Raw genomic sequence first — 26,828 nt, 5'->3', positions numbered from 1 at the left:
TTTGAAGAAGCTGGTAGGCCATGTGTCCTTCAGTTTAACTTGTTTTGAATCAATGGCAGAACAGCAACAATTTTGAGACATGTAAATAGTTTTATAATAACTGAAGTAACAGCTGGCTTGATGTCTTTAAAATTGTGACTTGACAGCTGGCTGGCCCAATAAATGGAGCTGAAAATCTGTGACCCTTTTTGCACACCCTGGGCCTTCCCCAGCAGTTTGCACAGGTCCTTGTTCCAGTTGAAGCCTCTGCCCATCTCAAACCAAGCTAACAGTATAACATAAGATATTATCAGGGTCCCAGGCTGGATGTTCCTATGTCATTAGCCTCACAAGTTATCAGCAAGCTGAATGAAAGCAGGCTCAAAGAATGTGGGGCCAACCCAAGCTGGTCCATGGCCTGAATTCCTGGAGGTAAGAATATAAATAGGCCAAATGCATCCCTCCTTCATCTGGCAGGTAGTGCCCAGTTTGTACATCTACTGACATGAGTGCTCGCCAACTTTATTTAAATTATAGCCTTCTCTTGAACCTGGTAGGTTTAGTGGGGTCAACAGCAAACACATTCCAGAATTTACTCCGGTTAAACATTCAGAATCTCTCCTTCTTAAATTTGTAGCGATGCAGTGAAATTCTGAAATGTAAAATTAAGCCAAATGCTCACCATAGATACCATATAAATAAAGCAGATGGTTTTATGGGGCAGGATTTTCGGGTTGGTGAGCGGGGGCAGGCTCGTTGACACATAAAATGATGTTGGGCGGGCGTCCCAATGTCACTGCGCATCATTTAGATTTCTGCGCGCCCGCCGAACCTATCAAAAGCCTATTAAGGCTTGTTAAAAACTAATTGAAATAATTAAATGAGCTGCCTGTCCAACCTCAAGGTTGGCAGGCAGGCGAAGAACCCAGGCGGCCTTCGCATTTTTCATGAAACCTCATCCGCCCATGGAGGAGGTTCCATGAAACGTTTAAGTGCACAAAAGAGCACAGGCCCTGATTCACGGACCCCCCCCCCCGCACCCCCCCAAGCATTTCCAGGCGAGTATCACACGTAAAATGGCGGCGCAGCCCCAATCAGGTTCACCTCCACAACAGGGGGAAATTTTTGCCCATGATTTCAGTATTGAGTTATAAAGATGTGCTTAGATGTCCATATGCTGTCTGTGACTGTATTTCAATTAAATATTCTTTAGTGATATTCATGTTGTTACAAACGTGAAACTTCACACTTCTCGAGAAATCTTTTGTGCTGAAAATTATTAACCATCAATACCTCATAATACTTCATTTTGCTCAGTGCTGCTGCATATTGAGAAACATGTAAATATTAACAGGTTGCATATGCATGATGAAGGATTGTATTCTCTCTTTGATGTGCAGACAATGAGTTATACCTCACTTTGGGGTTTTGACCAAGTGGCCTTTTTGACCAAATTTGCTAACTTTGGCCCTGCGTCCTCCAATCTGTCTCATGTCAGATCTGGAGAAGCTACATTGCCTCCCTGACCTTTGTCTTGCTTTCTCTGTTCTATGCTGAACAAGTATTTCACCGTCTTTCATGTAAGCACCAATAGGCTCCATCATGTTTCTGCCTTGATTTTAGAACAAGTAACATTGCACATGGCACAATTCTGGAGACTTGTACTTCGTACTAATTGGGCATTAAGTACAATTGTTTTGAGGTTTTCTTTTACTGCTGGACGTTCAGTTTGTTGTTTGCCTGAATCTCTTGGCCCAGAAAGATTATGGTGCTAAAATTGAGTAGAATTGATCTATACTGGACAAAGTAACTTCACATTGACCAGATATTGTGATTGATGGTTAAGAGCTGCCTTAATGTGCTTTGAATAAAATATTTTATTATGTAAGATGTCATAGATGCAGATGAATTTAAACCAAGTTACATATCATTTTTGTTATGTAAAATAATGCTTTTCAAAGAGGCTATTACGAACAATGAAAATGAGGTAATGTTTGACTAGTTAAAATTGATGATGTGATACAAGGCATGGTTAGTCACTAGAGTAGGATTAGGCTATGATTGCTTCATAATGTGTCAAATACTCTCAACTGTGGAGAGCAATTTCAGTTTGGTTCACCTTAATTTGAACTTAATTTGTCCTCCTTAAACTCCTGTATGTGTCAGTTGGTGCATGTGTCATGATATTGTAAAATAGCGACTTAGGCAAGGTGGAAGAAAGCCAGTATATATTTAAATTAAATTTGAAGGAATTCACAGTAGAATTCATTCCAGTTGTTAACGTGATGAAATTCATCCTGTTTATAATTTCAGTGAAATGACCATTGAATACATCGCAAAAAAGCTTCACACTTCTCGAGAAATCTTTTGTGCTGAAAATTATTAACCATCAATACCTCATAATAATTCATTTTGTTCAGTGCTGCTGCATATTGAGAAACATGTAAATATTAACAGCTGGTGCATATGCATGATGAAGGATTGTATTCTCTCTTTGATGTGCAGACAATGAGCATGATCTGAAAGCAGTATAGTTTGCAGGCTGAAGAAAAAAATCTATCCTTATTTTTGTTTCTTTCAGTACGCCCTGTCAACCCATTAGAAAGCCTCTATCTTACCTGTGATCTTTACAGTCCCACTTAATTTCCTTATATCTCATTCATATCAAATGCTGCATCTATTTTTCATCATTTGAGACACAAGGCAAATTTTTACCGGGAGATAATGGGGAAAAGACCTAAAAGCCCCAAAATTCCATATTACGTCAAAAAATTGATCTATAGGGAAAGACTGGAGAAGCTCAGGCTCCTCATTGTTGAATCTAGTCGATTGAAAGAAAATAATTCAAGGTCTATAATATATTTAACAGTCCAGAAAAAGTATCCAGATTACTACCTAAAACTTAACTCTTCACCAAAAAAAGGAGCAGGATCTTTCAGCATCAGGAACGGTGAGTCATGCCATTTCCTGAGTTTGCAATCCTGGCCACATCATGTCCTGCCACTCCCACAGTGTTTTGTCTCTGTGAAATGTAGATGGGCAAGGTTCAGGTCTGCTGCCTGCATAGGCAGGCCCAAGGCAGTGAGTGAGGCATATGAATAGTGAGGCAGCCTGGTTAGAAGGCCCACCTCGGTTTTCTGGTACATCGGCCCCATCCGCTATATGATTGTGAGGCCCCTAGCCCTCACATGTCATCCTCCATGCTTCTCTATACCCCACCCATGCCTCCCGTTCCCCCTCCCACATGTATCCTCCACAGCCATGTACCCAGTTTCTACTATGTATAGACCCCATGAACCATGTAATAACAACAGGAAGCCTTTGAAATAGAATTTTAAGACATTGGACCTTTAACAAACTCAGAACTGTCAATCAAGCACACATCCTTGCATACTCCAGTGAAAAACTCTAGTTTGTATTGATAAAAAGCTTAATTCCTCCTAAATAGTCATAACGTTGTAAAAATATGCACATATCCATTCAAAGACCACATCAAGGATAGATAATCCTATTATAACTCCATAAAACTGTCAATCAAACAAAGCTCTCAGTCCACTTCACAACCATATAAACAACCCCCTGCTGAGTTTTGGAATTCAGCCAAGCATTCATGGTGGTCACAACTGTGTCAATGAATAATTGGAACTGAATATTTTGGAACCTTTTGAAATTGAAGGACCTGATGGCCAGTTTTTTTTCAAAGCTACAGCAGATGTCCTATCAATCAAAGGAGTTCAGGAACAGATGGGCAATTATTTTCAAAACTTCAACAGTTTGGGTTTTTAAATCACTGCTCAGATCATGACAGCAGGATCCTCTGACATACTTTTTAATAGCTTTAAATGCATAAACACACTTTCTCCAATGGAGAAAGTACTCTAATGCAGGGTGAGAAAGCCAAAAATCGGTTTCACAACGTCACAAAACCAGTTTGCGATTGTCCGCTCAGCCCATCGATGGCGGGCCACATTTCCCACCATCGGACGCGGCAACCTCATCATAATACATCTGCATATTATTTATAAGGCCATCCCACTGGAATCATCCTCCCATGCTGGATCATCCAGGCACGCTGATCTGTTTCACAATAGCATATGTAAGGTGTGCACTTGGCGGCTGCACTTTGAGGGGGACTCGGAGGTGAGTTAACAGTAACGTTGCGCAGCACTTGTGAGAGTCACCTGTTGAATTTCAAGGTTGAATCGTGTGGGGGGGGTGCAAGGGCTACCCTGCAGTTGAGGTGACTTGTTGTGAGGGAGGCACCAGGGTTGCCCTGTGGTTGAGGTGACTTGGGGGAGTAGGGGCAAGGGCTTGCAGAGGTTGAAGGTAGTGCACAAGCACAGTTGATAACAGCCCCTTGCAAGGTCCCAGTTTGGACTAGTCTCCCCCATGGTTCAAGCTAACAGTGCAACCTTGCAGTGTGGGTTAAGAGGGCAAGCAACTCGGGTCTCATACCAGTGTGTGTGCTTAACTTAAATAAGGGCAATTATAGAGGTGTTAAGGAATAGTTGCCTAAAGTAGGCTGGGAAAATAGACTAAGGGGAAGGTCAGTTTCCGAGCAGTGGCAGACATTTAAGCAGATACTTCATAACGCTCAGCAAAAATTTATCCCGGTCAAGGACTCGGTGAGAAGGATGAACCACCGTGGTTAAGAAAGGTGGCCTAGGAGAGTATCCAATCAAAAACTAAGGTATACAAAGCGGCAAAAACTAATGGTAGGCCAAAGGATTGAGATTTTTTTAGGAACCAGCAGCAGATGACTAAAAAGCTAATAAAGAGGGAGAAAATTGATTATGAAAGTAAATTGGCAAGAAATATAAAAACAGCAAGAGCTTCCACGGATATATAAAAAGAGTAAAGTGAGCGTGGAACCCTTGGTGGATGCGACTGGAGAATTCATAACTGGGAACCGGGAAATGGCAGATAACTTAAACCAATATTTTGCATTGGTCTTCACGGTGGAGGACACTATAAATATCCCAAAGATATCAGACAAGCAAGGAGCGAATGGGAGGAAAGATCTTGGGCAGAATTTTTCAGTTGGCATGCGGGAGTGGGCCCAACACGCCGATGTGTAAAATGACGTGCGATATTGCACTCGGCAGGCATGCACCAGAGTCGTCTGCACGCCCACCGATATATAAACGGCCTATTAAGGCCGTTAAGGATCTAATTAAGGTTATTATAAACATTGCCCATCCAACCTTAAGGTTGGGGGGCAGACAAAAAGGCCAAGCGGCCTTCAAGTTTTTTAGGAAACCTCATCCACTAGTGGATTTTAAAACTTATTTCATAAATGTAAAAATATGTCTCATATCATGAGGGGACATGTTTAAATTAATTTCTAAACCTTTTATTTCATTTTTTAAACATCGATTCAATCTCCTTGAGGCAGCTCCGTGCCTCAGGGAGATGCATGCAAAAGAGTGCTGGCCCTGACTCTTCCTCCTCCCCTCTGCCTGCCCAGGTAGTGCTGAACGCTACTGGTCACATCTTATGCTGGGCTGGCCTTAATTGGCCTGCCCGTGTAAAAAGATGGCGTAGAGCTGATCGCGGGCAGCAATCAACTCCGCGACCACTCCTGCTTAGCCCGCCTGCCATATTAAAAATTCTGCCCTCTGTAACAGTCTCTATCACGAGGGACAAAGTATTTGACAAACTAATGGGACTAAAGGCAGAGAAGTCACCAGGACCTGATGGCCTGCATCCAAGGGTTTTAAAGGAAGTTGCTGCAGAGATAGTGGGGGCATTTGTCAAAATATTCTAGAACTCACTGGATTCTGGGAAGGTCCCAGTGGATTGGAAAACTGCTAATGTGATGCCCTTGTTCAAGAAGGAAGTGAGACAAAAAGCAGAAAACTGTAGGCCAATCAGCCTAACATCTGTCGTTGGGAAAATGCTGGAGTCCATTATTAAGGAGCTGGCTGAGGAGCAGATGGAGGAGCTGGAGGTCTGCTCCATGGAGGAGGACGTCGATGGTGATGAGGGTGAAGAGGTCCTCTAAGGCAACAGTGCTGGCGATGATGCCCTCGCACTGGCCAGACAAGGCACGCGTGCCCAGGAGGCCCTGGTAGCTGCTAGATTTGTGGAGTATGATGACAACATGCAGTGAGGAGACACCATAGATCCTTATATTGCATCTGCAAATGTTTGACTCCAGTCTGGCTTATGGCAGCGCACATACCCTCTGATAATTCTCCTGTCATAGAGATGTAGTGGAGGTCCTAATAGTCGCTTGATTGCAGGAGAATGATGAGGACACTCCTTAGATCTTCACATAGCCTCTGAGAATGTCTGACTCCTGTCTGGCTGAAAGCAGCTCGCCTGTGCTCTATGATCAGGGTTATATCATGGAGACGCAGCCATGAAACTTTAAAAGCACCTGATCCTTTGACCACCTTCAGCACTGACCCCTTCAGGAGCACAGCATCACTGGACACAAATGCTGAAGAGATGGGGGGCAGCCCCACTTTAGGTGCTGAGAGCACACAGAGAGAATGATGGAACAATGGCGTCTGCCCACAACATTCTGACAGTAATGACAACCACTGTCGAGGTGCAGGCATCACTAATGTGTCCAGGAAGTGTGAGGCTGGACCCTCACTGCGGTCTGAAGGCCGCACAGAGCACAGGGGAGAGGCCCAGGTCTGAGACACCTGCCTTTATCTTGTGCAGAAAGGTTTCACATCTGAGTGACATGAACACTGCTCATCAGAACAAGGAGCCATAGGCAGGGAGACATTGTTAGGAGTTTATTTACAGAAGTGAACATTATCTACAAGTGATTAACACCCGTGCTTAGGCTGTACGAACTACACCTTCCTGATTGGGATTAGGCGTGGCTTGTTGCTGCTCCTGCTGTGGCTGGAGCTGGAGCTGCTGCTTTGCTGTGGCTGCCATTGAGCTTTTGCTGTTGTGGTGGTGTCTTTTTTCCTGGCCTACGCTGACAGGGCAAGGAGAGGAAGAGGAACATCTTGGTGCATTCACCCCACGGGCCTTCTGTTCAATTCCGGGTTAGCTGGGGCTGCCCGCGGAAGAAGATGGTAGAGAGTGGGAGACTGTGTGCTGGCAGTGCCAGCTGCCCTGGGGTGAAGGCACTCTCCTCCCCATGTCTGAAAGAGAATCGAGAATCAAGACACCTCCTCATTCTTCTCCCCCCCAACTCCCCCATACACCTGTGGCACATGCCCATCTTGTGCCTCACTGCCCTCTCTCCTGTGCCCTTCTCTCTCTCTATCTCTCTCTCTCTCTCCCTGTACACCTGGGGAAATAATTCAACCCCTCTACCTGCCACCCTCTGTTGTTTCCCTGTTGCATTAACACATTTTGGGGTGGGTATAGCTCTAGGACCCCATGGTGATGCCATCGTCGCTGATGGTGGGGCCATCCAAGGCCAGTTATGCAGGGGCAGTGGCCTCCTCAGCTCCTGCTGCTCCTGCAGCCCCATCACCTTTTTAAATTTGTGACAAAGCACCTAGGGGTCAAGAGCTACACTTACCCCGACGTGACAGTTGAGGCGTGCATAAAGGCACTGGCTGGGCTGTTGGCCCCTCAGCCATTGTTGCAGCCTCAAAAATGTATGGCAAAGGTGTCTTTTTCTTGAGGTTGGAGCAGGCGGTGCACCTGGCCCTTGAAAAGGGCTCACTGTGGACGGGACTTTTGGCGGTGGACCCTTTGGAGGCCATTGCCCAGAGGGTAATTTTATCAAAGGTGCCCCCATTTGTCCCCAGTGAGCCCCACCTCCATCAAGTGGGCCAAAACCCCAGAGGGCGGAGTGCCCAGGGGAAGGTGTTGAGGTAGTGGGAGCCTCACATGTGGAGGTCTTCCCGGCCTCTTGCCTCCCCTGGAAGTGACGCATCTTCTTGAATGGGAAGGGATTCATGACTCCTGGAGTTAAGATTGTTTCCTATGGATTCTAGTGTCTTGTCGTGTTCCCTTGAGCAGGGTCGCTTGGGGATTGGTGCGGAGTTGCCCTTGAGGTGGCACCCCACTCTGTAACCCCGAGATGCTATCTGGTCCATCGGGGATCACGGTGATCCCCCAATTGCTGGGTAATTGGGTGGCGGTGGCGAGGAGGGCCTCCCCACTCTGTCTCAGCCTTTGGCGCCAGGCGCATACATTCAGGGAGCCAGTGCTAGGCTGCTTGCTACACCTTACTGTGTGCCTGGGGGGCGCAACACTTGACATTGTGAATGTGTACGCTCCCCTGGGCGTGTGGCAGCAAGCAAGCTTCTTTGAGGAAGAGTGTCCACTCATCTTGGCTCCATCAGTACGGGTGAGTGCACTGTCCTCGGTCTGGGGGGGTGTGATTTCAACTGTACCCTTGGAGCCAGGGACTGTCTCGATGCCCCACACACTAGGTGTGAGTAAGTTGAGGGATCTGGTTGGGCCCTTTGACTTGGTGGACATCTGGCAACACCTCCACCCTGACTCCAGCATTTTCACTTTTGTGTCATCTGGAGTCGGAACTCCACACTCGACCGCCTTTACATTCCCAAGGCACCTGCATCCTGCGTTCTGTCTCCCAAACCAGATTGGTGATGTTGCCAGGACTGTCACTGACCTCATCTCCTCTAGGGATCTCCCTCCCACAGCTTCCAACCTGATAGTCGCCCAACCTCGGACGGCCCGCTTCTATCTCCTACCCAAAATCCACAAACAGAACTGCCCCGGTAGACCGATCGTCTCAGCTTGCTCCTGCCCCACAGAACTCATTTCTCGTTATCTTGACTCCCTTCTCTCTCCCCTTGTCCAGTACCTTCCCACCTACATCCGTGATTCCTCTGACACCTTACGTCACATCAACAATTTTCAGTTCCCTGGCCCCAACCGCTTCCTCTTCACCATGGACGTCCAATCCTCTACACCTCCATCCCCCACCAGGATGGTCTGAGGGCCCTTAGCTTCTTCCTCAAACAGGGGCCCAAACAATCCCTATCCACCACTACTCTCCTCCGTCTGGCTGAACTTGTTCTCACGCTGAACAATTTCTCCTTCAACTCCTCTCACTTCCTCCAAATAAAAGGTGTGGCTATGGGTATCCGCATGGGCCCCAGCTATGCCTGTCTCTTTATGGGGTATGTGGAACATTCCTTGTTCCAGTCCTACTCCGGCCCCCTTCCACAACTCTTTCTCCGGTACATCGATGATTACTTCGGTGCTGCTTCATGCTCTCATCGGGACTTGGAAAAATTTATTGATTTTGCTTCCAATCTCCACCCCTCCATCATTTTCACATGGTCCATCTCTGACACTTCCCTTCCCTTCCTTGACCTCTCTGTCTCAATCGCTGGTGATAGACTGTCCACCAATATCCATTACAAACCCACCGACTCCCACAGCTATCTCGACTACAGCTCCTCACACCCCGCTTCCTGTAAGGACTCCATCCCATTCTCTCAGTTCCTTCGCCTCCGTCACATCTGTTCCGATGATGCTACATTCAAAAACAGTTCCTCTGACATGTCCTCCTTCTTCCTTAACCGAGGTTTTCCACCCACGGTCGTTGACAGGGCCCTCAACCGTGTCCGGCCCTTCTCCTGCGCATCCGCCCTCACGCCTTCTCCTCCCTCCCAGAAACATGATAGGGTCCCCCTTTTCCTCACTTTTCACCCCACCAGCCTCCGCATTCAAAGGATCATCCTCGCCATTTCCGCCAACTCCAGCATGATGCCACCACCAAACACATCTTCCCTTCACCCCCCCTATCGGCATTCCGTAGGGATCGCTCCCTCCGGGCCACCCTGGTCCACTCCTCCATCACCCCCTACTCCTCAACCCCCTCCTATGGCACCACCCCATGCCCACGCAAAAGATGCAATACCTGCCCCTTCACTTCCTCTCTCCTCACCGTCTAAGGACCCAAACACTCCTTTCAAGTGAAGCAGCATTTCACTTGCATTTCCCCCAACTTAGTCTACTGCATTCGTTGCTCCAATGTGGTCTCCTCTACATTGGAGAGACCAAACGTAAACTGGGCGACCGCTTTGCAGAACACCTGCGGTCTGTCCGCAAGAATGACCCAAACCTCCCTGTCGCTTGCCATTTTAACACTCCACCCTGCTCTCTTGCCCACATGTCTGTCCTTGGCTTGCTGCATTGTTCCAGTGAAGCCCAACGCAAACTGGAGGAACAACACCTCATCTTCCGACTAGGCACTTTACAGCCATCCGGACTGAATATTGAATTCAACAACTTAAGGTCGTGAGCTCCCTCCCCCATCCCCACCCCCTTTCTGTTTCCCCCTTCCTTTTCTTTTTTTTCCAATAAATTATATAGATTTTCCTTTTCCCACCTATTTCCATTATAAAAAGAGAAAAAGGAAAAAAAATTATTTATTTATTTATTTATTTTTTACATCTTTTATACTCTCCTCACCCCCACTAGAGCTATACCTTGAGTGCCCTACCATCCATTCTTAATTAGCAAATTCGTTTAGATAATATCACCAACTTTAACTTTAACACCTATGTGTTCTTTTGTATTATTGTTGTTGACATCTTTTGATGATCTGCTTCTATCACTGCTTGTTTGTCCCTACAACCACACCCGCACTCCACCTCTCTCTCTCTCTCTCTCTCCGCCCCCCACACACACACCTTAAACCAGCTTATATTTCAACTCTTTCTTGGACTCGAACTCGAGTTCTGTCGAAGGGTCATGAGGACTCGAAACGTCAACTCTTTTCTTCTCCGCCGATGCTGCCAGACCTGCTGAGTTTTTCCACGTAATTCTGTTTCTGTTTTTGTTTTGGTGATGTTGCCGCCCATCCTTAAAAGCCATTTACCAAGCAGTTGTGACTTTGATATTTTCAGACTGTAGGTGGTCTCTCTCTGCGTAAAAGTAAAATATAGCACTTATTTAAGCCCTCCTCCCACCCACTGCGGTTTAGTGGATAAATGTACAATATGATGGGGTACACAAGCATGTAGTGCAAATCTTACCATTGCGTTGTGCTCTGATTACCGAGGGACAGCCCTGGGGATGTTATAAATGACCTCTGCATTCCCAAGCTAGGAAGCTGGGAGGTTGAATTATTCAGACTTAATTGCTGCCGAGTGATCCTTTTGTTAAGTTTATGTACGTGTATGTAGGTTGAGGATAAGCTTGTCCTTAGATGTATTACCATCTTGCAGGATTCAGATACTGATGTTTTACCCAGACATTATGGAATAAATTACTATCCAACTGAGGTCATGCATTGCGGTATGGTCCATTTCTTGTAAAATGTATAGATTTGAGAGAAGAAATTCCTTACTCTTATTCTGGATTTTGTTCTGCATTCATCTGGAAGTAATTAGTGTAAATTGGGTAACCTGGTCAAACGATTGCTATATTTACCACACATTTCCAATATAATTACATATGCCATATGTATTACTAGAGTTTCAGTGCTGTAATATGAATACTAAGCATATGATGTATTTTCTGTGCTGTTGCATTGGGTACTATGCATCGGCACTATGTCAGATTTTTAAGGCCATTCTATTTTTCTGCTTTTGAGTCAGTGACAGGGGTCATCAATTTAAAATTATCACTGAGCGTAAGGAAAAATCTCTTTCTACAGAGGATTTTTGAAGCGTGGAATGCTTTACTATCGAGATTGGCTGAGGCACAAGACATTGCATCTTTTAAAAGATTGGATAAATATTTGAAATAGAGAAAGTTACTGGGCTATAGGGAGAGAGTGAGACAGTGGGATTGGTTTTGGATTGCTTTAGTGAAAAGATAGCACAGATATGATTGATCAAATGCTCTCCTGTGCTGTAAATTCTTTTGGTTTTATATACCTTCAGGGTTACAACAACTCTGAAAACTTGAAACTGAAATGGAGTCTGATGCTCAATCTATTTCTGTTTTCTTATTCGTCCATGGGATGTGGGTGTCGCTGACTAGGCCAGCATTTATTGCCCATCTCGAATTGCCCTTGTTCAGAGGGCATTTAAAAGTCAGCTACATTGCTGTGGGTCTGGAGTCACATGTAGGCCAGAGCAGCTAAGGACAGCAGATTTCCTTCCCTAAAGGGCATTAGTGAACCAGATGGGTTTTTACGACAATCAGCAATGGTTTCATGGTGATCACCAGACTTTTAATTCCAGATTTTTATTGAATTCAAATTTCACCATCTGCCATGGTGGGATTCAAACCTGGGTCCCCAGAGCATTATGCTGGGTCTCTGGATTACTAGTCCAGAGTGCGCCACCGCCTCCCCTATTCTACATTTGATCTGACTTCTGTTAATCAGTTACCGGAACATCCAGCAAATACTCATTCAGTCCTTTTGTATTTACATTTGTACACTTTCTATGATTTGATATTTGCCTGTCTCTGTTAAATATTCCTCTTTTTAATTGTTTTTATTTTTCTTTCTATGCATTATTTTATGCGGAGCAGGATTGAGCGTCAAGGGGCTAAATGGCATAGTCCTGTTTCTATGCTTCTCTTTTATAAATGTATCAGCCATGTTTCGGTTGGTAGCAATCTTAACTCTGAGCTAAAATTTGTGGATTGAAATCCAGACATGTCAACTCTGATTTCTCAGTCAAATTCAGCCTCACTCACGACCTTGGATGAGGGCTGTGAAATAAACCTCAGGATTTTTCTGCTGCTGCACAGGGAGTGGGGTCAGGACTGCTTTGTTGACTTTCTGCTGGTTGGAAACTCAGTTACAGAGAGCTGTGGTTCCCATTAGCTGATGCCACAAGGACTAGGGGACACAGATTGAAGAGATATATGGGGGAATTATTTTAATGCAACGAGTGATAATGACGTGGAACTCGCTGCCTATGTGGGTGGTGGAAGCGGAGACAGTGAATGATTTGAAAAGGAAATTGTATTGGTACTTGAGGGAAATACAGGGATAGAGTCAGAAACTGGCTCTAATTGGATCGCTCCACAGAGACCTGGCAAGGTCTTGATGGGCTGAATGGCCTTCTTTGCCATTGGGCAGAATCTTTTGGCTGACGTGTGGGTGGCGGAGCACTTAAAATGTCACGCGAGCGTCCCGACGTCACTGCACAGCATCGCGATATTTCAGTCGGCCGGCGCACTATGCGTGCCCGCCATTAATTAAAGGCCTCGCTAAGGCCCTTAACTTACCAATCATCCAGTGGCGGGATGAGGTTTGACAGCGGTTTTAAAAAAGTTTAATAAAGTTTTTGTTTATTTCATTAACATATTCCATCTCGTGTGACATTTTCACATGAGGAGGACATGTTAATGAATTTTTTATTGTTCTATTTGTTTATATTTGCCAGCCTTTCAGCGATCTCCCTGAGGCACCACTTTGCACACGTGAAAGAGCGCACTCTGACAGCTGGGGATTCCCCCCTCCCGCAAAGGAAGCGCATAGCGCTTCCCATCGGGCGGCCCGCTAAGCGGGCCTTAATTAGCCCGCCCACTTAAAACGGCGGCAGGACCTGTTTTAGCGGCGGCAGTCGGCTGCCCGCCTGCTGCTGAGTCGGTGAGGCCCGCTCGCCCGTCAAGGACAAAATTCTGCCCGTTATGACTCAATGATTCAATGGCCAGGATTTTACGGCCCCTCCCACCCAGTTGGATATTACGGTCCCACCGAACTGAATGGAGTTTTAAATGGCTCACCACACCAAGTGGGGGGAGATACACTGCGGTGGGGCTATAAAATCCTGGTGAGTGACTCAGCTCTGCAAGGCGCCAAAGCTGCCATGGGCATTTTATTTTAAAGCAGTAAGTGTACTGTGAAGTGAAAGGCTGGAGGAAGTGAGCCTTTGGCAAGAATGCTTGCATCACCTTTCTCTCCCTCACTTTCTCACACTCTTTCTCAGCTCACGGTCTATGGAAGTCAAATTCCTGCATGCTTCCTCCTCTCCTCCAACGCTGAGCTTCTTACGTTTTTTTTACTTATTCACTAATGATGGCCTCTCATTTAACCATTACGGTTGTACCCTCTATTCATTTCTGTCTACATTCTTTTAAAAAAATCTCCCTTGAACACTTCTATTGCACCTTTCATTTCCCAACTTACTCCTTATTCTTAAACTTTCTTCTCCTGGTTAGCAGCCATTGTTTTGCACTCTTCAATATAAAATATTTTGAGCTGTGTAAGGAATACTGTAGAGTTGCAAATTGTTGTCTATTGGTACCAAAAGAGCAGCCCAACTCCCTTCCCGAAAATTTTGACCTTATTTGACAGCATTTTTGTTCAACCACATTCATTTGCGCTCGTTTGATATCTGTTGCGTTCAAAAGCAATCATTTAGCTATCATTTGACATCAGTTGTGCTCAATTGCAATCATTTAGCCATCAGTTGATATCAACTGCGCTCCAAACCAATCATTTAGCCATCATTTAACATTGCAAGTAGTGTAACTGACATCATTCTCAATTGCGCCAAACTGCAACGCTCAAACATTTGCGATTAGCAACCCCATTTACCTTAAGCTCTTGGACGTACAAGTCAATCATGGGGCAGAATTTTGCCCTTGGTGGGCACGCGGGCCTCACCGGCTCGGCAGCTGGCAGACAGCTGACCCCTGCCACCGAAACGGGGCCCGCCGCCATATTGAGTGGGCGGACCAATTAAGGCCCACCCAGTGGCCTGCCTGACGGGAAGCGCTATGTGACAAAGTGCTGTAAAAATAGAAAAATTAAAAAATTATTAACATGTCCCCCTCATGTGACAATGTCACACGAAATGGGACATGTTAATAAATATCACACAAAATATATTAAAGTTCTTAAAAACGGACATGAAACCTCATCCCGCCAGTGGATGAGGTTTCATGTATTACCAGAAGCATGCTGGGGCTCCTGGCCTGCCTGCCAGCCTTAAGGTTGGATGGACAGGTCTTTAATTATCTTAATTACTCTGTCAATGGCCTCAATTGGCCAGTGACAGGTTGGCGGGCGGACAGCTGATTTCGTTGTCTGCCCGCCTTCCTAAACATTTAAAGGGACTGGATGACATTGGGGGTTCCTCCCAATGTTATCCCGTGTCATTTTCCCGTCAGCGAGCAGGCCCCAAATCGCCGAGGGGAGAATTCAGGCCTTAGTTTATTTTCCATGTTTTTGAATTTCAATAGCTTCAAATATCCTAAAACTGAGCTAACTTTAGAAAAAGCAGACTTTGTTTTAACACATGTTTTAATAAGCTAGTTTTATGTTTTTTTCCATAACCTATAACTAGTGCAGCACACACCTGCCCCCCCACCCAGGCCTCCAGATTGCAGCAGATTTCTCTCAAATCAGCACCTCTTCAGATCAACTTTCTTGCTCCCACAAACCCCCCACAGATTGCAGTAGTTTTCTTCCCCCATATCCCCATTCCCTTTACCCCTCCATCTCTCTACCCCCCGTCCTCCTTTCTCTCCCTACTGCTGAACCCCTTTCCTTGCTCTTCACCCTGTCTACCCCCATCTTTCTCCCCCTCTCTCTACCCCTCTCTCCCCATCTGTCTTCCCCTCGCTGTCTTCCCTGCTCTCTCTTCCCTCTCTCTCCTTTCTCTTACTCGCTCTCTGCAGTCTCTCTCTCTACCCCCTCCCCCCACTATCTCCTCTCTTTTCCCCACTCTTGCTCCACCCTCTCTCACTGCCCTCTCTCTCTCCCCTCTCTTTCTCTCTCCCCCCTCGCTCTTCCCCCTTTCTCTCCACCATCTCTCTCTCCCCTCCCATCTCTCTCTCCCCTCCCATCTCTCTCTCCACTCCCATCTCGCTCTCCCCTCCCATCTCTCTCTCTCCCCTCCCATCTCTCTCTCCACTCCCATCTCGCTCTCCCCTCCCATCTCTCTCTCTCCCCTCCCATCTCTCTCTCTCTGTCTCTCCCCTTCCATCTCTTTCTCCATCTCTCCCCTCCATTCTCTCTCTCCCCTCCATTCTCTCTCTCCCCTCCCATCTCTCTCTCCCCTTCCATCTCTCCCCTCCCCTCCCATCTCTCTCTCTCTCCCCTCCCATCTCTCTCTCTCTCCCCTCCCATCTCTCACTCCATCTCTCCCCTCCCATCTCTCTCTCTCCCCTTCCATCTCTCTCTCCCCTCCCATCTCTCTCTCCCCTCCCCTCCCATCTCTCTCTCTCTCTCTCCCCTTCCATCTCTCTCTCCCCTCCCATCTCTCTCTCTCTCCCCTCCCATCTCTCTCTCTCCCTCTCTCTGCCCTCCCATCTCTCTCTCTCCCTCTCTCTGTCCTCCCATCTCTCTCTCTCTCTCTCTCCCCTCCCATCTCTCTCCCTCCCATCTCTCTCTCCCCTCCCCTCCCATCTCTCTCTCTCTCTCGCTCTCTCTCCCCTCCCATCTCTCTCTTTCTCTCTCTCTCTCTCTCTCTGCCCTCCCATCTCTCTCTCTCTCTCCCCTCCCATCTCTCTCTCTCTCTCTCTGCCCTCCCATCTCTCTCTCTCTCTCTGCCTTCCCATCTCTCTATCTCTCCCCTCCCATCTCTCTCTCTCTCTCTCTCTGCCCTCCCATCTCTCTCTATCTCTCCCCTCCCATCTCTCTCTCCCCTCCCATCTCTCTCTCTCCTCCCATCTCTCTCTCCCCTCCCATCTCTCTCCCCCCTCCCATCTCTCTCCCCTCCCCCCTCCCATCTCTCTCCCCTCCCATCTCTCTCCCCTCCCCCCTCCCATCTCTCTCCCCTCCCCCCTCCCATCTCTCTCCCCTCCCCCCCATCTCTCTCCCCTCCCCCCTCCCATCTCTCTCCCCTCCCCCCTCCCATCTCTCTCCCCTCCCCCCTCCCATCTCTCTCCCCTCCCCCCTCCCATCTCTCTCCCCTCCCCCCTCCCATCTCTCTCCCCTCCCCCCCATCTCTCTCCCCTCCCCTCTCCCACCTCCCACTCTGCCCCCTGCCTCTCTGCCCCCTGCCTCTCTGCCCCCTGTCTCTCTGCCCCTGCTCTCTTTCCCCCACCACCTTGCCCCTGCTCTCTTCCCCACCTTGCCCCTGCTCTCTTCCCCACCTTGCCCCTGCTTTCTTCCCCACCTTGCCCCTGCTCTCTTCCCCACCTTGCCCCTGCTCTCTTCCCCACCTTGCCCCTTCCTCTCTTCCTCTGTCTCTTTCTCCCCCAACTCTCTCCCCTTTCTGTCTTCCACCTCTCTCTTCCCCCCCTTCTCTGTTCCCCTCTCTCTGGTTCCCCCTGCTCTCTCTGCCCCCATGCTCTTCCCCTCTCTCTCTCTCTACCCCCTCTCCTCTCCCTCCTGCTGCCTCTCCCTCTCTTTCTCCCTCCCTCTCTCTATCTCCCTCCCTCTCTTTCTCTCCCATCTTTCCCCCCTCTCTCTTCCCCACCCCCGCGAAACATGTTGACAAGGCATGTATTTTACATGACCATATCCACATGTTATATTAAATTCAAGACCTTGCAAATGAAACTAATGATTAAAGCATTTAAATCTTTACATTTTATGCCTGGAAAGGATATAATATTGATATGCAAGCTTTTGCAATTGTGTGGGACAGGTAGGATGGGCATTGTCAGTTTTGTTCATATGTTTGTAATAACTTAGCCGCCATTGTCATATTTTGAATAACTTGATCTTAGAGATGATAAGTTACTCTGCTGAAAATAAATCCCTTCTTTAAGAAATTAGTGGATTAAACTGGACACAGGTTAGGTTTCATCTATAAGGAGGCAGCCGTTTCATAGGACTTAGGAGCACGAGAAGGCTGTTCGGCCCTTTGAGCCTGCACTTCCAATGAGATCACGGCTGACCTGACTATGGTCTCAACTCCACTTTCCTGTCTCACCTCCTCCACCGCCCCATGACCCTTGACTCTCCTCGTCTAACAAAAATCTATCTAACTCAGCCTTGAATAAATCCAATGACCCAGTCTCCACTACTCTCTGAGGAAAAGAATTCCACAGCCTAATAAACCTTTGAGAGAAAAAATGCTCCTCATCTCCGTCTTAAAAGGGAGACCTTTTATTTTTAGACTATGTCCCGGAGTTCTAGCCTCCCCCACAAGAGGAAATATAAACTGTCACCTAGTTCTAGCCTCCCTCACTAGAGGAAACATCCTCACGTATCTTTTTTATTCATTCAGGGGATGTGGGCATCCTTCAATCATTGATGGAGGGACCCCACTGCCCCTTCAACCACCCCCACCCCCCCTACCCATCTGCCTTGGGAGCTCACAAGCAACCCTGACATGGTTTACTTCTCGGGCTTTCCACATGACGAGTTCCCCACCTGAGGAACTTAATTGCCAACTTATGGGGCTCAGTTGGCAGCCACACAGGAAGGCCATCCACAAGCCTTCCTGCCACAGACTTAATTGGGGCAAACGTTGGAAGGTGGCGTGGTCCACTTCCAGCACCCTCCAACTTGATAAAATGCACCAAACCAACCACGGGGGAGGGCATTAAATACCAGTCCTTGTGTCCCTCCACCCCCTCCCCATAACTTACTCTTACACCTAGCAACCTAGCATTGTATTGTCAGCAAACCTTGATACATTATATTTGGTCCCCTCATTTCAGTAGCAGTTATGTCCCTAGAAACCTCATTGAAATCACTTATGTTGAAGCAATTTTTCCCATTTAAATGTATGTCCCCAACCCAAGATTTTGGCCCCAATTTGTAACATAAACATGAAACGTACCTTATTTGTAAGCCAATAATAGACAAAACGCAATACACACAAAAAAAATACACACAAACAATTAACATTCACAAGGGTTTTCTTCTGTCTCACTTTTTGGTACATCTTGACAGCTTGGTGAATTGCAGGTTAGAAGAATGCTTGAATGGACTGTTGCACCATATGCTTTTGCTTTTTTGTTACAATCCTTGAAGTAGCTGATGACTCGTTCAATGTCTCTACTGACCTTTAAATTTCTTTCTGAAAAAGGATCATTATCTTCAAAAATTTTCACTGCCCCTTCAATGAGCTGGAAAGCCCCCAACTAGTGTTGCGTTGTTACTTGCCTGTTGTTGCTTCCTCCTCCTCTTCCCCTGATACAGCTCTTTTCTGCTGAAGCTGCATCAGCTTCTCGCTGGTCAGTGCTTCGCTGTGGGATTCCAACACCTTCTCAACATTATCTTGGTCAGCTTGGAAAAATCCTACCTTGTTGGCCATGTCTTGGCACATAGATTCAGTGGACACATCGAAGACATAGTAGCAGTGAACATCATACACACGCTCAATAATCATTCCATATTTCTAACATACTGCACCTAGTATGGGTAATATTCATAGCACTTAGAGGAGTAGTACTTTGGCTATTGGCTTTATCTTATCTTTGTCCTTCTTGATGCTGCACAAAGCCATTAGCTGAAGCCCAAGTGAACTGACTATGGTTATTGGCTTTTCACTTACGTCAGTCATCATGTCGTAACACATCTAACTTCTGTACCAAAGTAGTAGTTTGTCTCTTCCTTTTGGGAGTAGTGGAGTCCTTGTCACTTAATGCTTGTTTACTAGCCATCTTGTAAATTTCACTCACGTATTATCAGGTAACATAATGATACCAACTAGAGCAACACAATCACGTGTACTTGGATAATTTCAAATCTGTGTACATAAATGCGTATGCAGAGTGACTTTGCATACTGCACTTGTGCATTGTGTCGTAGATAATGCCCAAGCCGATATATTGAAACTATTGCAAGATGCTTGCTTAGCCCACCACTGTCTGTTATGTATTGTTAATTTTGACGACAAAATATAAATTGTGTGGATCCTGACTGCTTTACTAATTGAGACATAGTACATACAATGAATAATTAGTTTGTTAACTACTTCATAACAAAACCACGTTATGCAAAATTACTTAGAACAAAATATAGGCGTAAAAATTGTAAATAGCTGAGAGCCCAGCTCTGAACCTTGGTGCACACTGCTAGAAATAGCCTGCAAACTGAAAATGATACATTATTCCTACATTCTGTTTACTGTCCTTTTAATCAATTCTCTATCCATGCTAATGCATTTACCCGTAAACTCTTGTGCAACAACCTTCCTTGTGGAACTGTTTTGGCTCCCTGCTTTACTTCAGTCTGTCTCCTTGGAGAGAAGCTCCTTGCTTTCACTCAGTGTCCCCCTGGTAATACTTATTGTGTAAAATTGCTAGTGTATTTACTTCCAACCATTGCAAGACACAAAGAGGACACAATTACGCTGCACTGCCTTTTCTAACAAATAGCTGTTTATGCATTACCAAAAATTGGGCGGAGAAAAGGAAAAGGAAGGATTTACAATGTTGTCTTAATATGAACAAACGTCCAGGCCTGCTGTGTGGAATACTTAGAACTTATTTCCCACACAATATAGTAATTTTTGAATGTACCAATTTGGAGTAAGTAAATATTCATACCAGCTCTATAATTTGTCTTTTGTATTTAAGACTGAGATGACTCAACAGTGATGCTATATTTGCAGTTGGGGGATTTTCCAGTTTTGGCAAGTTGCATTTAGCATTACATTGTGTAGCAAATTGTGTTTTGGGGAATTAGAATGCTAATAGTTCCCATTCAACGAAAAAAATAATTTAAAAATACTTTAAGGGGCTTGGATGGTGCAGAAGATTAGAATATTGTTGTTCTATCTTTGGTTTTGGGAATTTGGTTTGCAATTTCAGTTCAGCATGTGTCGGCACATAAATTGACAATTAATTAGAAATCTCATTCAAAAATATGGTCCTCACAACAAATTGATTTAAAATCACTTTTTAATGAAAAAAATGGCCTAAAGCACTTCTGAAATTAATGTAAAAGGAGAAAGACAGCTAGCCAGGAAAGAAGAGATTAGGAGTGATTGAGCTTGGCCAAAGCAATACGTTTTGAAAAGATTTTTAAATATGGTGAAGTTTAATGAGGGAGTTAGAGTGTAGAACTGAGGTGATTGAAGGCTGTGCCACCAGTGATGGTAAAGGGTGAATACGCAGTAAGCTTGAGTCAGATGAAAGAAACATTTAGGAGGAGATTTAGGGCTGCAGATATTGCAGAATTACGATGAGGCAAGGTTCAGGAAGGGTTTTTAATAGGTGCCCATATAAGGCAATGAAATGGCAATGATAGGTGAGTAAGCATTAGTCAGGGGTAGGGTACATATATATAACAGCACTTTGGACAGGTAGGAATTGTTTATGTAGGAATGGTGCCTGGTGAAGAGAGCTTTAGAGTAGATGAAATGGGTCAAAGGTCTATATAAGGGTTTCAGGGCAGAATGGCTGAGGTAGGGCAGAGATAAAGTAAGTGTCCTTGGGTGATGCATTGGACGCTGAGTTCAAAGCTCTACACAGCATCTTTTTTTTATTTGTTCATGGGGTGTGAGCATTGCTAACAGGACCAGCATTTGTTGCCCATTACCTGATTGCCCTGGAAATGGTGGTGGTGAGCCACCTCCTTGAACTGCTGCAGTCCAGGTGGTCCACAGTGTCTATGGGTGGAATCAACAGCTGCGGCTGGCATCAGACGTCATGGCGGGCTTGAGCAAATTATATGGCAAGAAGGCCAAAAACCGGTTTCACGCCGTCTTGAAACACGTTTACAATCGTCTGCTCTGCCCATCGGTAGTGGGCCGTGTTTCCTGCCACTGGATGTCAGGAATTTAATTATAATACATCTGCATATCATTTTAAGCCCAGCTTGCTGGAATCATCCCCCCCTGCTGGATCATCCGCTCAATCATGCCGACCGTGTTTCACAACTGTACATAAGCAACTTGCACCCGGCAAGCTGCACTTCACTTGGGTCTTTGAGGTTTGTTTGCCTACCCTGCTTCGGGCAGCACCTTTGGTCATCAGTGCCAGGCTTTGCAGGCAGCACCACATCACTTTTAGGGGGGCTCAAGGGCAGGTCTCTACCTACCAAACCAGCCATATGGCAGGGGTGACTTTCAATGGCTGCAAGATTAGGGCTTGCTTGGGGGAGTGGGAGAAGTGGTCCCAGGCAAGGGAAGAGGCTGCAGGACGAGGGCTGTACAGGGGAAGGCAGGCCTCCATGGCGTCCAAAAGATGCATCACTGAATTGGGGTGCCGCAGTTTTCTTGCCTTTTGGAGCCATGTTTTCAAGCAGCAGTCGTGGGCTGGAAGCAATGAGAAGTGTGTGCGCAGCTGCACTTTAAATATGGCACCACGCATGATGAAGCAGTGAGGTGACAGCATGGTGGGTGAATGAGAGTCCGCCCACCATCGAAATGGCTTGTTTCCTGGAAATGCATGATTACTGAGGCAGGATTGGGACGATATGTCTTGAAAAGCCGTCATTGCGGCCAGTGGGGTTCTTCCACCCACTACTGCATATCTGCATATCTGGGATGATTCTGCCCTATATTTCTAACATGATGCCAACTTTATGAATGTTCTGGTTTAGTCTCAAGAAGGTAAAGTTTGTGGAGGAAACTGAAAGATTTTGGCTTAGGTATGTTATTTGATATCAAACAAGCAGCCTATCAGCAAAGAAAAGATCAACTTTGCAAGGTACATGGCAGACATGTAGAGTTCAGTGTAATAATCTATAGCATAAAAGCTGTTCAGATATTACTGAGGGAATAGGTTCCAGATGGTAATACGAAGAGGGTATAGCAAAGAGCTTTAGAGAATTCTGGATAAGACTGGGCAAAAGAAAACTAGCCATTTGTAGAGATGTATTGGCTGTTTTGGGATAGGAAGCACGCAAGAGAGATCCTGTGAACTTTAATAATGGAGGAAAAGCACAGGAGGGAGATGGCATAGTCAACAGTATCAAATGGTGTGAAGAGGAATAATGCATGTCATTGTGGAGGAAATCGTATATATCATGTGTGGCTAGTGCTATTTTGGCTCTGAGGAGAGTGATTACCAAAATGGAGGATCTGGAGTGGAGTTCCAGGGGACTTGGAAGGCACAATGTGTAAAGAGTTGAAGGGTGGACATCAGGTGGTACGGATTTTAAAGTGATGCATTAAAATTCACTGTGTTGCACTGAAAAATATTTTTCTGAAATTGGGACAGAATAAAGGGAGGTTGTCCATGCAGCTGGTGGTATTACATCTGAGTGAGAGTGCTGGATGCTGACATCAGCTATGACACTGGAAATAAGATTCTGTTGCTCAGCATTAATACCTTTTCATCTGAATAGGTGTAAAATTTACAGTAAAATATGATAGTAAGTCAGCTGTAGCATGCCAGCAGAACATAGAGGCATTTTGGATTCTTTCTTTCTCGTGGTGAAAAGACTATAACTCATCGAAGTCCCTGAGAGTTTTCCATTCCACTAGGGCATTAAGGTAATTGGGAAAAGATCCAGAGACAAGATGAAGACTTTTCTTCCCCACAATGAGTAGTTATGATTTGGGATGTACCGCCTGAAAGGGTGATGGAAGCAGATTCAATAGTGACTTTCAAAAGGGAATTGGATAAATACTTGAAATGGAAACATTTTCAGGGGCATGGAAATGAAAATAATTGGATAGCTCTTTTAATCAGCCAGCACCAGACTGATGGGCTGGATGGATTTCTTCTCTGCTGGATCATTCTCAGAATATGCTGTGATGAATATAATCATTCTTGATACTTTAAATAAAACGTATTTGTAGAAATATTTTTCTTGCATAATAAAACTGCGTGGAAATTAATTGTTTTATCTTACAGTTAACTGTGCTTTGAACTATTACATCATTTAATTTTGAGGTATGCAACAGTCTTTCAGTGTAATTATTTGAAATCAGTCCACAAATCTAAACCAGTCCACAAATCTAAACCTGGTCTTTTTTAAAAAAAAACAAAATGTCCAGTATTGAATAGTCTATGAATTTCTCTCTTAGAAGCCAGAATTGCTTCATCATTTCTGTAGTATGCATATTTTAAATATTGGCTTTGCTAGCTATCACAAAAAATGATTTAAATACAGATGCAAGCTGCTGATACTTTATAGTTACATTTGTAAGTGCAGGATTTGTGCCTGAGGTCTAAATTTGCTCAATTATACCGTTGATTTGCTTTTTGTCGTCTTCCATTTGATGGGCACTAGAATTTTTCCACATCAGCAAGCTCCTTTCATAAGCCACCAAAAGGTCACACCCGCCTCAAAACAGCTCTGTTTTCCTGTGTGACTATGGTATAATTGGCTGATTGTGTTTGTGGTGATTGACTCACCCCTCCCCCCATCGCAGTCCCAGATAGATGCTAGCTCCCTGAGGAGAATCTCTGCGATCTGCTCTGCTCCTCACAGACGAAGGCAGAGCCATTACGCAGTTTGCAGCTGCAGCAGAAGCATCCATTTTTGTCTGATACCAGCTTCGTGCCTCGCAGGGGTTAGCATTTGTCCTCCCAGATGCTGTAAATCTGAATGCCGTACGACAGCTCTTAATTCTTTCAGTCAGTAGTGGCAGCTTTCATGTGATGCGCTGAGATGGTACACCAGGAGAACTGTGCATATCAGGTAAAGATGTCGTGATATGTAGAAAGGTGCACTTGAGGTCTGCTTAGCTCGCTTTCTGAACAGCAGCAGTTTTCTGCATTGTGTATTCTGCTTGCCCTTAGTAACATATTTTCTGAAATTGGGCTGTTATACTAGTAGAATTTAATGGCAGAGTGTAAAGCTTTTACAACAGTGAATTTAGTGCAGAATTTATTGTGCGTGTGTGTAGAAGAGGAGGGGGAAAGAGGAGGCAAGAAAAAGAGAACAAATATAGAGCCAGAGGGAAGTTAAATTCATCAGATTAAGACATTGTTTCGAGACAATATATGCATTGTCACAAAACATTAATTGACGTTTTAGTTACATAATTATGAAAAAAATTGCATTTGGGATGCTCAGATAGATTGCCCAATAGCAATTAAAGTTTTTTTCTTGTATTACTGTAACTAATGAGTTCATGCCCTTTGGGAATTCTGACTATGTGCGAGTATGCAGCAATGTTTCTTTGTGATGTTATAGTCTATTGAAAAATAGTTGTGTGAAGATTTATATGATCATGATTCTTGCTTCTATTGAGACAAAAGAAATACTAAATAACAGTGTATTTCTTAAATAATTTCTGGACTGAATTTTGGCAGTAAATTATGATTATGCTTTTAGAAAATTTTATCTAGAAAACCAATCAAACTATTTCAACACTACGTGAAAGGAGCTCACCAGGGCCACAGAAGTAAGTGACCTAAAAGGAATGGATCAACTGAGTTCATGTCCTCTAGAAAGTCTATGGTGGAGAGGATGCAGCACTGTTTCTTTGTCATGTTTTCGTTACTACGTTGAAGTGCTTTGCTTCAGTAGTTGGAATCCTTTGGAAGCCTATGTCAATGCTCAGTCTGGGCAGCAGCAGACATTTACAGTAAATCAACGCCATCGTCAGTTGTCAATTCATAAGCAGAATTTGGTGCTTCAAATTTGCAAATGTCTACAAAAATTAAATATAGCTTTATAGGCCACTACAAAGATAGCAGAATAATAATGCTATAGATGCATAATAATTATGTAACCTGCTGTAAGAATTTATCTAAGTCAATTGTAATGCGTCCATAAAAATTGGTAAGATGGTTCTTATAGAAAAAAGGTAGTGGAACTGATCTGGTGAAAGCAGCAGAACATGTCATGTTTACAACTGTGGAGTACCATATACAGGCTACAACTTGAGCACTATGAGTACATTTGGCCACTGAACTCCAGGGAGAACATTCAAACCTCAGAGGAAGCACAGAGGAGGACTGTTGGGCTGAATGCAGGACCAGGGTCGATGTAATGAGGAAGGGCTGGAGCAACATGAGGTTTTCAGCCTTAAAAGCCAGTGGCTAAGAAAAGACCTCAGTTTAAAAGAAAAAATTGGTGATATAAAAAATAGTGGCCCAGAAATTCTGCTGCACAACGTTCATTCTTCAGGCACCAAACAGCGTACTAAGCCTCCAATATAGTGGATGGGAGTTGTACACCCATTATAAACCAGGGTGCATTGCCTGCCATTTTGGTAAATGCTGAAATATCGGAGGGGGTTCCCCGCACCTGGAACAGGATAGGTCCTTCATTTTTGCAAATAAGAGGCTAATACCTGAAGTCCACCCTGAAAGAATGGTTTACTCTGAGGCAAATAATTTATCACACAATTTATCCCTCAACTAACATGATTAAAACAGATTATTGGTCACTAGTTACTTTGCTATGTTCCTACGTTATAGCAGTGACTATACTTCAGAAGTACTTGATTGGCTGTGAAGCACATTGAGACATTCTGAGATTATGAAAAGCATGATATAAATACACATTCCTTTTTTTCTCAGCATTTCTCAGAATTTTAGACCAGGATAAAAGATGTCCAACAGTGGCCACCAGACAGAATGTGTAATAAAACACACATATATAGAACCCCCCCACCCAGCCACCCCCCCGCAAAGCTTATAGTCTGTACTTTCATATGCTAAGTTTTCCAATCTACATTTGCATTTGAAATAACCAGATCCAGCTTTAGGGTGGGAATTTACTTTACTTCACAATTTTTAAACACGTCTTGCAGAGTAATATTATATTTTTGCATGCATCTTTGTGTAACTTAACACCAACAGCTCTGATTTTAACCAGGAGCAGGAAGCAGGTGAGGTAGTAGGTGTAGGGGAGAGAAGATCAGGGGAAGCTAGGGAGACTTTTTCAGAGGAAAGGGAGGGAATCCAGGGCAGGGAAGGCTTAACCTTTCCCTCTGTTACTTAGAAACACTTGCAGAACTCCTGAATCCACAAGGAACAAGGCAGAAGCATTGTATATTTGGGGCTCCTCTGGTCTCAGATCCTCCTCCACAATCACTTTCTTCATTTATTGGGAAACGTATAACATCTTCCTCAGTCAGATCGCAGTTAAAATTATTGTCAGGACCAGGTGATGTCATTGGATTCAGATATGCATATTTGAAGAAGGACCATACCAGCTTCAGGTAGGAAATGGCAGGATCTGTGCAGAGTGTTGGCAGGTTAATCACCTGGTCAAT

At 45.0% G+C, this 26,828-nt stretch overlaps 1 protein-coding gene across 7 annotated transcripts in view; it reads left to right on the top strand.

The window, feature by feature from the left end:
- Positions 1-26,828, top strand: part of schip1 (schwannomin interacting protein 1) — an 871,502-nt gene that overhangs the window by 746,555 nt on the left and 98,119 nt on the right. Inside the window, exon 1 of one of the 7 annotated variants that reach the window (XM_041176214.1) lies at positions 24,066-24,298. The exons of the other annotated variants lie outside the window; for them this stretch is intronic. Within the exon in view, the coding sequence (XP_041032148.1) occupies positions 24,269-24,298 (30 nt within the window). The 5' untranslated portion in view covers positions 24,066-24,268. Of the gene's footprint in view, positions 1-24,065; positions 24,299-26,828 lie in introns of those variants that run through there. 7 annotated transcript variants of the gene reach the window in all.

This window comes from Carcharodon carcharias, chromosome 2 (assembly GCF_017639515.1).
Source record: "Carcharodon carcharias isolate sCarCar2 chromosome 2, sCarCar2.pri, whole genome shotgun sequence".
Lineage (NCBI taxonomy): Eukaryota > Metazoa > Chordata > Chondrichthyes > Lamniformes > Lamnidae > Carcharodon > Carcharodon carcharias.
This window is presented reverse-complemented; position numbering and strand designations above follow the sequence as displayed.